This window comes from Aotus nancymaae, unplaced genomic scaffold (assembly GCF_030222135.1).
Source record: "Aotus nancymaae isolate 86718 unplaced genomic scaffold, 86718_ANA_hifiasm-v0.15.2.pri h1tg000108l, whole genome shotgun sequence".
Classification (NCBI taxonomy): domain Eukaryota; kingdom Metazoa; phylum Chordata; class Mammalia; order Primates; family Aotidae; genus Aotus; species Aotus nancymaae.
In genome coordinates this window covers 28,430,986-28,447,332 of record NW_026988523.1, presented here as the reverse complement: position 1 = coordinate 28,447,332, position 16,347 = coordinate 28,430,986, and the positions used below count along the sequence as shown (strand labels likewise).

The following is a 16,347-nucleotide window of genomic DNA, read 5'->3' as shown; positions in this document are numbered from 1 at the left end:
CCTCTTTGGTTCTGGGAGGCGGGCCGCAGGGTCGCCGTCAGCGCCGCCGCCTCTCTGGGTCGGGCCGGCTCACGTGACCAACGCGGGCTCTGAAGCGGTGGGCCGTACCGAGGCGGCGGCGGCGGCGACTACGACTGCAGCTCACGCGGTAGCGGCCTGGAGAGGGACGGGCCGGCTGCCCTCTCGGACGGCCGCGGCGGAGGACAAAAATGGCGGAGGCCTCGGCGGCCGGGGCGGACTCGGGCGCCGCTGTGGCTGCCCACCGGTTTTTCTGCCACTTTTGCAAGGGCGAGGTCAGCCCCAAACTACCGGTAAGAGCCCCGTGTCCTCTGTACTCGGGAACCGCATAGATTCCTGGCCCCAATGTCCCGGAACTAGGTCTGGAGCTTTCCGCACACCCTCGACTCCCCTGACATCGGTCTGCCGAGTACCTGCTGCCCTGTGTCTGCAGCCGCTCGCCCTAAACCCCGGGCGTCACGGTCCCGGCGCTGTACCTCCTGCTCACCTCTTATTCGTCCTGGGCTGCTCCACCTGGCCTCACCTCTTTACCTCCCCTCGCTACATCTTTTTTTTTCTTAGCAAGTTTTTCTTTGACAACTCTCCCATCAATTTTCTTGCACTCTTTTATACCTCGTCTTTTTCCCACGGTGACCTCCCCCATACTCTTTCCTCAGTGTCTTCTCACCTTCCTCTATTTTCACACTTTTAACCGCCCCCCCACCCCTCTTCTCAGTGAAGCAAAATAGCGGATTGCTGAGGATTGTCCCTATTCGGTTGTCTCTAGGGAAAGAAGAAAGCACAGAAAGGGGGTTGGAAGGTAACTGTGGGGCGGGAAGGGGCATTTTGCTTTTCAGTGGTTTCCAGGGTCCTTGTGAAAGTGAAAACAGCACCCTATTAATGACTTGCAGACGGCCTGCACTCCTATCACTATTGAAGGAAATGGCTTTAGGAAGAAGGCAGGACGTATTGTTTCAACTTCGTTTATTTTGGTTATCATGCTGCCAGTGTCTTTAATACCATTGTTCTGCTTCTCCACCCCCCAACCCCGCGCGCCCTGTGTCTTTCTTCACTTAAGAAAAGGAACCCCAACAGAATGTTTTCACGAGTTTCTGCCAGACTGTTAGCCCCTTGAGAGGCAGTGCTGTAGCCATGAAGAAAACACTTTCGTAGGTCAGGCTCAGGTCTGTAATCTCAGTGCTTTGGGAGGTCGAGGCAGGAGGATTGCTTGAGACCAGGAGTTTCAGACCAGCCTGGGCAACACAGTGAGACCCCTAAGAAAAACAAACAACACTTAGGCAGCATACTAGCCAGCACCAGCATCACAAACCCAGAAGCTGTTTTGGGTTGGGTTGTAGCTACTACGAGGAGCTCCCCCAGGGTGAATGGCAATCCTATCCTTGGCCAACTGTCTTTATGATTGTTCCTTTCCTTGGAAGTTTCCAGGTTCAGTCTTATGATAGAGTGGCAACATAATAATTGATGTTTGTATTTATGGTGTCTCAGATATAGTCTAGGAGAAAGCCTTCTAAAGTGAGTCTGTATATCATTTCTTAGAAGCACAAATGGAGTCCAGGGAATAAGTGCTTAAAGGGTGTTTTATAGTCTTCTCTCACTCAAAAGTTTTGTTTAAGGCTTTATGACATATTCTTTCCTCTCTACTTGCCCCACCCCCAACTTCATAGTCATAGTTTCATCTAAATGCTACTTAGCTTTTTTTTTTTTTTTTTTTGAGATAGTCTCTGTTGCCCAGGAGCATGATTTTGGCTGATTGCAACCTCTGCCTCCCAGGTTCAAGCGATTCCCCTGCCTCAGCCTCCTGAGTTTCAAGTAGCTGGGACTAGAGACATGTGGCCACCAACCTTGGCTAATTTTTTTATTTTTAGTAGAGATGGAGTTTCACCATGTTGGCCAGACTGGTCTTGAACTATTTTTTTTTTTTTTGGAGACAGAGTTTCGCTCTTGTTACCCAGGCTGGAGCGCAATGGCGCGACTCGGCTCACCGCAACCTCCGCCTCCTGGGTTCAGGCAATTCTCCTGCCTCAGCCTCCTGAGTAGCTGGGATTACAGGCACGCGCCACCATGCCCAGCTAATTTTTTGTATTTTTAGTAGAGACGGGGTTTCACCATGTTGACCAGGATGGTCTCGATCTCTTTTTTTTTTTTTTGTGACAGAGTTTCGCTCTTGTTACCCAGGCTGGAGTGCAATGGCGCGATCTCGGCTCACCGCAACCTCCGCCTCCTGGGTTCAGGCAATTCTCCTGCCTCAGCCTCCTAAGTAGCTAGGATTACAGGCACGCGCCACCATGCCCAGCTAATTTTGTTTTTTGTATTAGTAGAGACGGGGTTTCACCATGTTGACCAGGATGGTCTCGATCTCTTGACCTCGTGATCCACCCGCCTCGGCCTCCCAAAGTGCTGGGATTACAGGCGTGAGCCACTGTGCGGTCTTGAACTCTTGACCTCAAGTGATCTGCCCGACTCAGGCTCCCAAAGTGCTGGTATTACAGGTGTGAGCCACCACTCCCTGCCTAAATGCTGCTTAGTTTTGCTTGCTGATTTTGCTCTGTGATGATGATGACGATGATGATTTTTTTTTTTCCTGCCATATTTCAGTGCTGGGAAGAGCAGTTGCCTTGTTTTTTTCCAGCTAACATCAGAGCCTGCAGAACTCTTACCATAGAGAGGGGAGTCTGGAATTCAGCCAGTATGTATGTGACCAGTGGTGTGTTGTTGAATGTGTTGCCTTGTTGAATATTGCCACCTTAGCTTTTTTCATCTTTAAGTTGCTGTTCTTTATTTATTATTTTGCCTTTAAGAGTGGGAAGTTGGCCAGGTGTGGTGGCTCATGCCTGTAATCCCAACACTTTGGGAGTCCAAGGTAGGTGGATCACTGGAGCCCAGGAATTTGAGACTAGCTTGGGCAACATGGCGAAACCCCATCTCTACCAAAAAACACAAAAATTTGCTGTGCGTGGTGGCACATGCCTGTAGTCCCAGCTCTTCAAGAGGCTGAGGTAGGAGGATTGCCTGAGCCCAGGAGGTGGAGGTTGCCATGAGCTGAGATCACACCATTGCACTCCAGCCTGGGCAATAGAGCAAGACCCTGTCTCAAAAAAAAAAAAAAAAAATGGAGAAGACAGTCTCAGTTTCCACAATTGATTATATCTTTTCTTATCACCTTAAGTCCTTACTTCAAAGGGATATTTGAAAGGCTGAATAGGTGTTTTTCTAAGCTTTAGTTAATGCCTGGAGTAGTTTCTTGATCATTTTGGTCTGATATATTATTTGTCACGTCTGATTTGTAAATTGAAGTCTAATACAATTGAATATAACCAGATGCTTCCTAAATACATCCAAGGTTCTCTGCTTAGTGTCCTGGAGGTGATATGGAGCAATATGTGGTTCTTGCCCTTAAGGACCTTACAGATTTTGGGGAAAGACAAGGCAAACATGGAAAAAGTAACAACGTAAAGGGAATGAAGATATGTGGTTTAGAATTCAGAGAGGGGCTTTTCATAGCATTGGTGTTGAATTTCTAGGGATAGGTACATTTCAGATTGAGAATTCCAGAGACTGTGATGTAGCAAGAGGAAGAGGAGGTTGATGAAGAAAGGAGAAACATTTAATAAATCATGTTTTTTTTTTTTTTTTGAGACAGAGTCTTGTGCTGTTGCTTGGGCTGGAGTACAATGGCATGATCTCGGCTCACTGTAACCTCCGCCTCCCAGGTTCAAGCGATTCTCCTGCCTCAGCCTCCCAAGTAGCTGGGGTTACAGGTGCCCACCATCACACCTGGCTAATTTTTTGTATTTTTAGTAGAGACAGGTTTCGCTATGTTGGCCAGGCTGGTCTCGAACTCCTGACCTCGTGATTTGCCTGCCTCGGCCTCTCAAAGTGCTGGGATTACAGGCATGAGCCACCGTGCCCAGCCTTGTTTTTTTTCCACCACTAAAAATTGTTGTATACTGTATTTTTTATAGTGTACAATGTGATTTGATATATGTACACACTGAATGGTTAAAGCAAGTTATTTAACATACATTACCTCACATACTTATTTTTGTGTGGTGAAAACACTTAAAATCTACTGTCAGCATTTTCAAATATACAGTATATTCTTTTTTTTTTTTTTGAGATGGAGTCTTGCTCTGTCACCCAGGCTACAGTGCAGTGACTCACTGCAACCTTCATCTCCTGGGTTCAAGTGAGTGGTTCTCCTGACTCAGCCTCCACAGTAACTGGGATTATAGGCGCCCATCAGTGCGCCTGGCTAATTTTTATATTTTTAGTAGAGATGGGGTTTCACCCAGGCTGGTCTTGAACTCCTGACCTTGAGATCCACCTACCTCGGCCTCCCAAAGTGCTGAGATTATACAGGTGTGAGCCACCACACTCACCCAGCCAATATACAGTGTATTCTGATTTTTTCTTTTTAAATAGGGACAGAGTCTTACTTACTGCCCAGGCTGGTCTTGAACTTGTGGGCTCGATTGATCCTCCCATCATAGCCTTCTGAATAGTAGTAGATAGGTGTGTGCCATCATGCCTAGCTAATTTATTTTTCTTTTTTATAGAGATAGGATTTTGCCATGTTGCCCTGGCTTGTCTCAAACTCCTGGGCTCAAGCAGTCTGCCTGCCTCAGCCTCCCAAAGTGCTGGGTTACAGGCATGAACCATTGTGCCTGGCTTGATACGTGGTTTTTACTTTTTTTTTGTTTTTGAGACCGAGTCTTGCCCTGTCGCCCAGGCTGGAGTGCAGTAGCGCAATTTCGGCTCACTGCAACCTCCGCCTCCTGGGTTCAAGCGATTCTCCTGCCTCAGCCTCCTGAGTAGCTGGGATTACAGGCATGTACCACCATGCCCGGCTAATTTTTTGTATCTTTAGTAGAGACGGGGTTTCACCATGTTGGCCAGGCTGGTCTCAAACTCCTGACCTCAGGATCTGCCTGCCTTGGCCTCCCAAAGTGCTGGGATTACAGGTGTGAGCCAACACACCTGGTCTGACCAACGTGGTTTTTGTTTTTAATTCAGTTTATATGATGCATCACATTTATTGATTTGCATGTGTGGAACTAACCTTGGATCCCAGGAGTAAAGACTACTTGATTGTGGTGGATTAGCTTATTTATTTATTTATTTATTTATTTATTTTTTGTTAGCTTTTTATTTTTTTATTTTTATTTTTTTGAGATGGAGTCTTGCTCTGTTGCCCAGGCTGGATGGAGTGCAGTGGAACAAGTTTGGCTCACTGCAACCTCTGCCTCCTGGGCTTAAGCAATTCTTGTTCCTCACCCTCCCCAAGTAGTTGGGAGTACAGGTGTGCACCACCAGGACTGGCTAATTTTTGCATTTTCAGTAGAGACATGGTTTCCCCAGGTTGGTCTTGAAATCCTGACCTCAGATGATCTGCCCTCCTTGGCCCCCCAAAGTACTGGGATTACAGTGACCTCAGATGATCTGCCCTCCTTGGCCCCCCAAAGTACTGGGATTACAGGCTGCTGTGAGCCACCACAACGGCCTGGATTAGCTTTTCAATGTGCTGCTGGTTCAGTTTGTTAGTGTTTTGTTTAGGATTTTTGTGTCTGTGTTCATCAGGGATATTGGCCTGGAGTTTTCTTTTTTTCATTGTGTCTTTGCCAGGTTTTGGTATCAGAATGCTGCTGGCCTCATAGAATGGGTTAGGGAAGAGTCCCTCCTTGATTTTTTTGGAATAATTTCAGTAGAATTGGTACCAGCTCTTCTTCATATGTCTGGTAGAATTTGGCTGTGAGTCTGTCTGGTCCAAGGCTTTTTCTGGTTGGTAAGTTTTTTATTTTTCATGATTTTTTGAGACAGGGTCTCACTGTGTTTCCCAGAATGGAGTTCAGTGGCATGATAACAGGTCACTGCAGCCTCAGCTTCTCAGACTCAGGTGATTCTCCCACCTTAGCCTACTGAATAGCTGGGACTGCAGGTGTGTGCTACCACACCTGGCTCATTTTCTGTATGTGTGTGTGTGTGTGTGTGTGTGTGTGTATATATATATATATATATATATATTTTTTTTTTCCTTTGGAGAGAAAAGGTTTCGTCGTGTTGCCTGGGTTGGTCTTGAACACCTAGGCTCAAATGATGTGCCTGCCTTGGCCTCCCAAAGTGCTGGTAGGTATGAGCCATAGTGCCTGGCCAGGTTTTTTATTACTGATTCAATTTTGGAACTTGTTATTGGTCTGTTCAGGATTACAGTTTCTTCCTGGTTCAGTCTTGGGAGGTTGTATGTTTCCAGAAATTTATCTGGAATTTTAGGTTTTCTAGTTTGTGTGCATAGAGGTGTTTGTAATAGTTTCTGAGAGTTTTTTTATATTTCTGTGGGGTTAGTGGTAATGTCAGTTTTGTCATTTCTGATTGTGTTTACTTAGATCTCTCTCTTTTTTCTTTATTAATCTAGCTAGTGGTCTATCAATCTTGTTTATTCTTTCAAAGAATCAACTTTTGGTTTCGTTTATCATTGATTTGTATGGATTTTCGAGTCTTAATTTCATTCAGTTCAGCTCTGATTTTGGTTATTCTGCTGGCTTTGGGGTTGGTTTGCTCTTGTTTTTCTAGCTTCTTTAGGTGTGATGTTAGGTTGTTAATTTGAGATCTTTCTAACTTTTTAGTTTAGTGCTATAAACTTTCCTCTTAATACTGTTTTAACTGTGTCCTAGTGATCCTGGTATGCTGTGTCTTTGTTTTCATTAGTTTCAAAGAACTTCCTGATTTCTCCCTTAATTTCATTTTTTACTCAAAAGTCATTCAGAAGCAAGTTGTTTTATTTCCATGTAATTGTATAGTTTTGAGAGATCTTTTTAGTATTGATTTCTATTTTAATTGCGCTATGGTTTGAGAGAGTGGTTAGTATGATTTTTTTTTTTTTTTTTTGCCTACGTAATTCTCAAAAGAAGACATATATGCGGCGCAATAAGCTTATGAAAAAATGCTCACATCACTGATCATCAGAGAAATGCAAATCAAAACCACAGTGAGATACCATCTCATACCAGTCAGAACAGCTATTATTGGAAAGTCAAAAAATAACAGTTGTTGGCAAGATTGTAGAGAAAAGGGAATGCTTATACACTGCGGGTGGGAATGTAAATTAGTTCAGCCACTGTAGAAGGCAGTTTGATTTCCCAAAAAACTTAAAACAGAACTACCATTCTGTCCAGCAATCCATTACTGGGTATATACCCAAAGGAAGATACATCATTTTACCGAAAAGACACATGCACTTGTATGTTTATTGTGGCACTATTCACAAGAGCAAAGACATGGAATCAACCTAGATGCCTAATCAATGCTGGACTTAATAAAGAAAATGTGGTACATATACACCATGGGATACTATGCAGCTATTAAAAAAAAAAAACAAACGAAATCATGTCCTTTGCAGTAACCTGGATGCAGCTGGAGGCCATTATCCTAAGTGAATTAAAGCAGGAACAGAAAGCCAAGTACCACATGTTCTCACTTATAAGTGGGAGCTAAACATTGAGTACACATGGGCACAAACATGGACACGAGAGCTTACTTGAGTTGGTGAGGGGAAGAGAACGGTCAGGGTCAAAAAACGACCTATCTCGTATTATGCTCAGTTGCTGGGTGATGAAATAATCTGCATACCAGATTCCAGTGATACATACAGTGTATCCATGTAACAGACGTACATATGTACCCCCAAACCTAAAATAAAATTTAAAAAAGAGGTATAGGGCCGGGCACGGTGGCTCACGCCTGTAATCCTAGCACTTGGGAGGCCGAGACGGGTGGATCACCTGAGGTCAGGAGTTCGAGACCAGCCTGACCAATATGGTGAAACCCTGTCTCTATAAAAAAAAAAATAAATAAAAATAAAAATAAATAAAAGAGGTATAGAAAACAAAGAGCAAAATGAAGGACATAAAACCTAAAAACCATTTATAGGCAATATAAAAAGGCTTAGTCAAAATCAGATATGGATAAATTTTATAAGAACAAAACAAAGTAAACAAAAAAAGAGGGTACTGACTCTTGTGATAGTTGGATACCAAGAACCATCACTCACTGAGGCATGCCGTGGCTCACACCTGTTATACCAGCACTTTGGGAACCTGAGGCAGGAGGATTGCTTGAGTCCAGGAGTTTGAGACTAGCCTGGGTAACAAAGTGAGACTCTATCTCTACAAAAATAAAAAAATTAGCTGGGGTGGTGGTGTGTGCCTGTGGTCCCAGCTACTTAGGAGGCTGGGGTGGGGAAGATCGCTTAAGCCTGGGAGGTCGAGGCTACAGTGAGGTGTGATTATGCCACTACACTCCATTCTGGGTGACAGAGCAAGACCTTATCTCAAAAAAGAAAAGAAAAAGACGATGATGTAATCTAACCAACTTCAAAAACCCAACTCATTCCTCCACATGTCCTGTGCCTTGGCCATAGCATTTACCTCACCATTCTTCTACGTGTCATCTATTTTTAGACCTCCATCTCCCTTTATTTAAAATGTTCTCCCAGCCTGGGCAACATAGCAAGCAAGACCCTGTCTCAACAGCAACTACAAAAAATTAGCCGGGCATGGTGGCATGTTCTTGTAGTCCTAGCTACATGGGAGGCTAAGGTGGGAGAATTGCTTGAGCCCAGGATATTCGAGGTTACAGTGAGCTATGGTTGTGTCACTGTACTCCAGCCTGGGCGACAGAGACCCAGTCTCTTAGAAAGAAAGAAACAAACAAACAAAAAGCCTATCACCTGTAAGTGCTGTCCTCACTGAACACCAGAGGCTGGGTATTGAGTTTACGTCAGCTTTTTGTTTGTTTGTTTTGTTTTAATGGATGAGAGGTTTCTATGTTACCCAGGCTGGCCTCGAACGCCTAACCTTGCCTCCTCATGTGCCTGGACAACAGGCCTGAGCCACCGTGGGTCTCTACATCAGCTTTTAATGAGCTATTACTAGGTTTCTTCACCTATTCAGTGGGAAAGACTGCTTCAGAGCAATAATTGTGTTAAAGGGGACTAGGTTGTAAGGTTTAATAACTTTTTAAAGTGTTATTATTTTTTCATCTTTTTTTTTTTAGATGGAGTCTCTCTCTGTTGCCCAGGCTAGAGTGCAGTGGCATGATCTTGGCTCACTGCAACCTCCACCTTCTGGGTTCAAGGGATATCTTCTGCCTCAGCCTCCCAAGTAGCTGGGACTACAGGCGCGTGCCACCACGCCTGGCTAATTTTTTGCATTTTTAGTAGAAACGAGGTTTCATCATGTTAGCCAGGATGATCTTGATCCCTGACCTCGAGTGATCCCAAAGTGCTGGGATTACAGGCATGAGCCACTGCACCTGGCCTATTTTCATTTTTGTTTTTTAAAGCCACATATAGGCTGAATTCATTTAATTTGGTAGAATAACATTCCCTACTGCCAATCAGTATCAGTCCATCTTAGTTTCCTGTGTCTTTGGGTTTGATCTACCCAGATAAGAGAACAAAAGAGGGCCGGGCTGTAATCCCAGCACTTTGGGAGGTCAAGGTGGGTGGATCTCCTGAGATCAGGAGTTCGAGACCAGCTGGCCAACATGGTGAAACCCCATCTCTACTAAAAACACAAAAATTAGCCGGTCGTGGTGACGGGCCTCTAATCTAAGCAATTTAGTGATTTGACCTGGGCTCAGGAGGCCGAGGCAGGAGAATAGCTTGAACCCGGGATGCAGAGGTTGCAGTGAGCTGAGATCATGCTGTTGTGCTCGTGACAAGAGTGAGACTCCATCTCAAAAAAAAAGGACAAAAGATTCATTTGGAAAGAAGATTAAGAAATCAGGAGAAATCATGAAGGGAATTTAAAAATGAAAATATATTTAGTGGCATTGTTATCTGTTAGGTTTCAAAAAAGTCTCCATTCCAAGTGAGTATTGGTTTAGGAATTTCTTTCTCCTTATTGTTAAAAGTGTTTTTCTATTTATAGTGAAAATAACTTTAGTAAAATTTTTTAGTACTAAACTTGGATTTTAAAATCAGAGATTTTGATTCTATAGTCTGGAGCCTCAAGATTTCAAAAATACAAAATCGCATTATGTATTTTTTGGTCATCAAATGATAGAATAAATATCAGATGATAGAATAAACAAATAACTTCAGATTGTGATTTTCAAAACCATAGCAGAAGCTCCTACCTTACCTATCTTATTGAGAGACAGTGTGAAGCCAAGACTGATGGAGTTACTATGCCACGTTGATGAGTGACTGAGTAGTACATCACAGAAGGCTGTGTCATGGAGTGTAAAGGTGTCATTCCATCCCTATCCCCTACTATTCGTCTTTCCTCATTAAATCAAGGTCAAGGAATATTACCTTATGAGATTAAATCTGGTAGAGTTATCATTAAACAGATGAGATAAATCATATGCAGAGTAACCTACTTTCGGTATTGATAAGACTAGGGTGGTTCTTAAGTATTTTATGGAGATCAGGGTATCTTCCTAAATCCTAGAGAAGTTGAAGGACTGCTCACCTTTAGGCTCCACCTGAAGAAACTGTGTAGTAGGCTTCTCTCCCGCTATCTTCTTTTTTTGTCATCTTTGATCTTATAAAATGTTTTCCCTATCAATAAGTAATGTTACCTAGTTTGGCTCTTTTCCAGGTGCTGCAGAAGGCATTCTTCATTGTGTTGTGCTTGCAATGACTCTAATACAGGAAAATGTTCAAACCAACCATAATAAAAGTAGCTAAAAAGCAGATTTCTGAAAGACTTTGTGGCCCTTAAAACTCTAAGCTCACTAACCTTTCTTTCTTTCTTTTTTCAAATGAAAGGTCTCACATATTTATTACTGAACCCAGCCAACCAACGAGTTCATAACAGATTCAGAGAGGAAATAAAACATGCTCAACTTTCCAGATAGCGGTGACATTTTCAGCTTGATATTGTTATGTGATTGTGACCTTCAGAAGCATAAATATGTGTGCCATTTCATGTACAATTTCTCATAGACCCAGCTTGGTTCTTCTCCAATGTCTCCTTTTGGAGTTGCACCTGATTTTATTACCAGTTTTCTTCTGAATCCATGGGAGAATGGGATGATTTTGCTTTTGTTTCTTGGCCAGGAATCGCTTAATCCTGAAAGTATTGTGAGAAGCCATGGCGGGAAGCGGGGTCAAGCGCACACACCACGATGGCGGAGAAAGGAAGGGAGGGCTGACTTTTCTTTTTAAGTTGCATGATTCTTAGAAAGGTCCCAGAGGGATACCTAAGTAATGTTAATAGTGTTGAACTGGTGGAAGCAATTGAGCTGGACTTGGGAGGTTTTAATGATTAGTTTACCTTAAACTCTGTTGTTGGTGACTTATCAATGAAAAAGTCTGCTTGGTTATCTATCTGGTGCTGCTATATAGCAGTTGCTTATTAAATTTTTTTTGATTGAATGATTGATATGAGTTGAACACCTAATAGTTACATTTAGAAGGTAATGACTTCAGTGTTTTGAAATCTTTAAAAGGCTACAGTGGTACAAAATGCAGGTGCTACCATGTGAAATTTGAACCTACAGTATCGGTACGCATATTCCCTGCAATATCTAGAAATAAGAAATACATATTCTTATAGGTAGAGGCTAGTTTAGCCTTGAAATTCTACTGATAAATATAAATGTATATATTGGGGAAATTTGTGGGACTTTTTTAGCATAAGGAAGAAAAAAATCTGAAAATTGAACTCACTGCAGATGAAATTTTTTGTCTTTTCAGGGAAGTACCAACGAGGGGCTTACAGTTTGTATTTATTTATGTTTAGTTTTTTTTTTTTTTTGAGATGGAGTTTTGCTCTGTCACGCAGGCTGGACTGCAGTGGCACGATCTCCACTCACTGCAATCTCTACCTTCTGGTTTCAAGTGATTCTCCTGTCTTAGACTCCTGAGTAGCTGGGATTACCGGCGCCCGCCACTATGCCGGGCTAATTTTTGTATTTTTAGTAGAGACGGGGTTTCACCATATTGGCCAGGCTCTGGAACTCCTGACCTCATGACCACTGTGCCCAGCCTAGTTGGCTTTACTTATGTTCAGAAAGAGGATGCTATGGTCTTTCTAGTCATCTTATAAGAAGAGGAAAGGTGTGGGTTAATTTATTTTCTTTGTAGTCAAATTAGATGTTTAAGAATAAGAAGCCTGACTGGCATGGTGGTTCACGCCTATAATCCCAGCACTTTGGGAGGCCCAGGCAGGTGGATGACGAGGTCAAGAAATCGAGACCATCCTGGCCAACATGGTGAAACCCATCTCTACTAAAAAATACAAAAATTACCTGGGCGTGGTGGCGCGCGCCTGTAGTCCCAGCTACTCGGGTGCCTGAGGCAGGAGAATTGCTTGAACCCGGGAGGCGGAGGTTGCAGTGAGCTAAGATCGGGCCACTGCACTCCAGCCTGGCGCCTGGCAACAAAGCGAGACTCAGTCTCAAAAAAAAAAAAAAGAAGAAGCCTGTAGATGCTTTTGTTGCATCTCTTCACAGCCTAATAAGCAATAAAGGAGATAGAGCAGTGGTTTTCAATTTCAGGTAGTTTTGTTCCTCAGGGAACATTTGACAAAGTCTGTAGACAATTTTTTTTTTTTTTTTGGAGACAGAGTCTCACTTTGTTGCCCAGGTTGGGGTGCAGTGGTGTGATCACAGCTCACTGCAGCTTCCACCTCCCGGGCTCAAGCAATCCTCCCACCTCAGCCCTGCAAGTAGCTTTACCACCACACCTGAGTAATTTGTTAATTTTTTGTAGAAACAGGGTCTTACTGTGTTGCCCACACTAGTCTCAAACTCCTGGCCTCAAGCATTCCTCCTGCTTGGGCCTCCCAAAATGTCGGGATTATAGGTGTAAGCCACCACACCCAGCCTGTAGACATTTGTGATTTTCATCACTGGGGGCTATAGGAGGGTTGCTACTGTCATCTAGTAGGTAGAGTCCACTGAAAGACCTCAGCATGTTTGCTCAACATGCTACAGTGCAGAGGGTAGCCCCCTCAAAACCGAGAATTATATTGGGCCCAAAAAGTTAAGAGGGCTGAGGTTGAGAAATCCCGGGATGGATGGAGGGATAGTCAGTGTCAGCTTGTGCTAATGGTGCTTAAGGTTTTGTTTTGGTGTAGGTTTGGTTTTTAACTTTGGGATTGCAGTCAATTTTCAGTAAGATAATTGAGACTGTATAATTTTAGCCAATGCTCTGATGGGAGGAATGGTTTAGAACAGGAATTAGGGCTCAGTTAGTAGCTGCAATTCCATTATAGCAGTATCTGTTGGAGTCACTTGTCTTTCTGGAGTTACTGAGACCAGAGGAATTGGATTACTCCTCTCAAGTTACATACTGTAAGGGCAACTTCTAAAAGAAAGCTATCCAATTTTTTTGTCAGTTGGGAATTAATTGAGATAGTAACACTGCATGTTATTTAGTAAGACAGCTGGAAATTCCAGTTTGAAAACAAAATGAAAAGCAGACAACAAGTCAAACTTTTAGTTTGACTTTCTCTGTTTCTCTTACACCTCTTAGAAGTTTCATGAGCTCTGGAAATTTTGTGTTTGACCTTTTAGTTTCTTCAAATTCTTGGTTGAGAAGGTATATTGGAATTACTAATCTTTGTTCTAAAATTCTTCAGGTGACTTCTAGCTGAGTCATCTGACCCTCTCAGTTTATGTATATTCCACAGTAAAATGATATTTAGTTGCACCTATTGGAACCTTGAATGAGAAACAGATCTGTATAAACCTAATTGAAAGGCAGTGTAAGAATGATGAGCAATCCTTATTTGTAGAGAAATAGGGCCATTACCGTAGTAGAAACATTTTAGGTTGTTTTTATAGTTTCATATACAGAAGTTTACCTGCTGAAAGATTTTTCTTGTTTAAAAATTTCTTTTTTCAATCGTTTGCAGTTCACAGTTTCTTTGAGGTTCCCAGATGCAGAAGTAGGCCAGGTATGTTGGCTCGCACATGTAATCCCAGCACTTTGGGAGGCTGAGGCGGGTGGATCACTTGAGCCCAGGAGTTTAAGACCAGCCTGGGCGACATGGTGAAACCCTAACTCTTAAAATAAAAAAAATAGAAGTGAGTTGGCTCTGCTGATTTTTAAACCAGGCATACTTTTCTTTTCTTGTGTGATAAGTAGACTGTTGGTGACTGTTTTCTCAATAGAGACCAGTTAGGTTTTTTTTTTATTTTGGGGGGGGAACCTGAACTCTTGCTCTGTTGCCCAGGCTGGAGTGCAGTGGCGTGATCTCGGCTCACTGCAACTTCCACCTTCCAGGTTCAAGCAATTCTCATTCCTTGGCTTCCCAAGTAGCTGGGATTGTGGGTGCACACCACCATACCTGGCTAATTTTCGTGTTTTTAGTAGAGGCGGGGGTTTCACCGTGTTGGCCACACTGGTCTTGAACTCCTGACCTCTAGTGATCTGCCTGCCTTAGCCTCCCAAATTGCTAGGACTACAGGCGTAAGCCTACAGCGCCTGGCCAGACCAGTTAATTTTATCTTCCTTGAAAATCTGTTAAAACAGATTAATCTCTCTCCTTGATAATTGCAACAAGTGTCACAGGAAACTTCTCAGTAGACAAGGTATTATTTACCTCCTTGTCACTCACTTTGATGTACAGGTTTGAATAGATTTTTAACCCATAGTACTGGCTCCCAAGAGCGGTTTCATTATGCTTACCTTTCACTGTGCTTAGAATTTACATTCTCAAAAGAAGAAAAAAGGTAAGAAAGTTACATTCCCAGGCTGGAGTGCAGTGGTGCAATCTGGGCTCACTGCAACTTCCGTCTCCCGGGTTCAGGTGATTGTTCTGCCTCAGCCTTCTGAGTAGCTGGGACTACCGGTGTGCGCCCACGCCTGGCTAATTTTTGTATTTTTAGTAGAGATGGTGTTTCACCATATTGGCCAGGCTGGTCTTGAACTCCTGATCTCGTGATCCTCCTGCTTCGGCCTCCCAAAGTGCTGGGATTACAGGTGTGAGCCACTGTTCCCGGCCTACACACACACACACACACACAATATATATATATGTATTTTTTTTTTTTTTTTTTTTTTGAGACAGAGTCTTGCCGTGTCACCCAGGCTAGAGTGTGGTGGTGCGATCTCAATTCACTGCAACCTCTGCCTCCTGGGTTCAGGCAATGCTCATACCTCAGCCTCCTGAGTTGCTGCGATTAGAAGTGTGCACCACCACACCTGGCTAATTTTCTATTATTATTTATTTTTGTAGAGACAGGGTTTTACCATGTTGGCCAGGCTGGTTTTGAACTCCTGGCCTCAAGTGATCCACCCACCTTTGCCTCCCAAAGTGCTAGGGTTATAGGCATGAGCCACCACGCCCAGTCCTACGTATATAATTTTTAAAATTCTCTTGCAGTAAGATAAAAGATAAATAGAAAATATTTCTGACGGATTCGCTTGACATGACAGCTACCTGAGTAGACTGCTATAAGGGTATTTGCAACTGAAATACCAGGAGAAGCAAACCAGTACAGTGAACAGTTCTTCACAAATGCACAAATAAAACCCTAGTATAACTTTCTTCTTTTTCTTCTTCCTTCTCCTCCTTCTTCCATCTTCCTTCTCCTTCTTTCTTCTTCTTTCTGGTAGAGATGGGGTCTTACTTGGTTGCCCAGGCTGGTTTTGAATTAGGCTCACTGTCCTCCTTGGCCTCCCACAGTGCTGAGATTACAGATGTGAGCCACTGAATCTGCCCCAAACTACAGTTTTCTCTTACTTTATTCAGCAGTTAAAGGTCCAGTTAACTTTTCTGGACCTTTAGTACATATCAAAATTATGGACTGGGCACAGTGGTTCACGCTTGTAATCCCAGCACTTTGGGAGGCCAATGCAGATGGATCACTTGAGCCCAGGAGTTGGAGAGCAGCCTGAGCAACATGGTAAAACTGTGTCTCTACAAAAAAATTTTTAAAACATTAGCCAGGCATGGTGGCACGTGCCTGTAGTCCTGGCTGCCTGGGAGGGTGAGGTGGGAGAATTACCTGATCCCAGGAGGTCAAGGCTGCAGTGAACTGTGATGGCACCACTGTACTCCAGCCTGGGTGACAGAGTGAGACCCTGTCTCAATAAATAAATAAAATTATGCAAAAGGACTTGGTGCTTATATGTAGAATGGAATTAGGTTCTAGGCTTTGGTAATTATAAAAAATTTAAAAATTCAGGAAGTTTGAGAATAAAGACATTTTTTTCTTTGTTCTGGACTTGCCTGTGCTTTCCTTTCCTCTGCCAATTGAATGTCAGTGATGCTTCTTTTCTCGTTTTTCTTCAATTTTTATTTTAAGTCCCAGGACACATATGCAGGATGTGCAGGTTTTGTTACGTAGGTAAACGTGTGCCATGGTGATTGG

The 16,347-nt window shown here is 43.2% G+C and overlaps 1 protein-coding gene across 2 annotated transcripts in view; it reads left to right on the top strand.

Annotated features, from left to right (window-relative positions):
• Window positions 1-209: 209 nt before the first annotated feature.
• The window catches only part of RNF115 (ring finger protein 115), an 84,746-nt gene continuing 68,608 nt past the window's right edge, over window positions 210-16,347 (top strand). The window contains exon 1 of one of the 2 annotated variants that reach the window (XM_021672701.2): window positions 210-311. In XM_021672701.2, the coding sequence (XP_021528376.1) occupies window positions 210-311 (102 nt within the window). The remainder of the gene's footprint in view (window positions 312-16,347) is intronic. The other variant, XM_021672702.2, reaches the window with a different exon arrangement.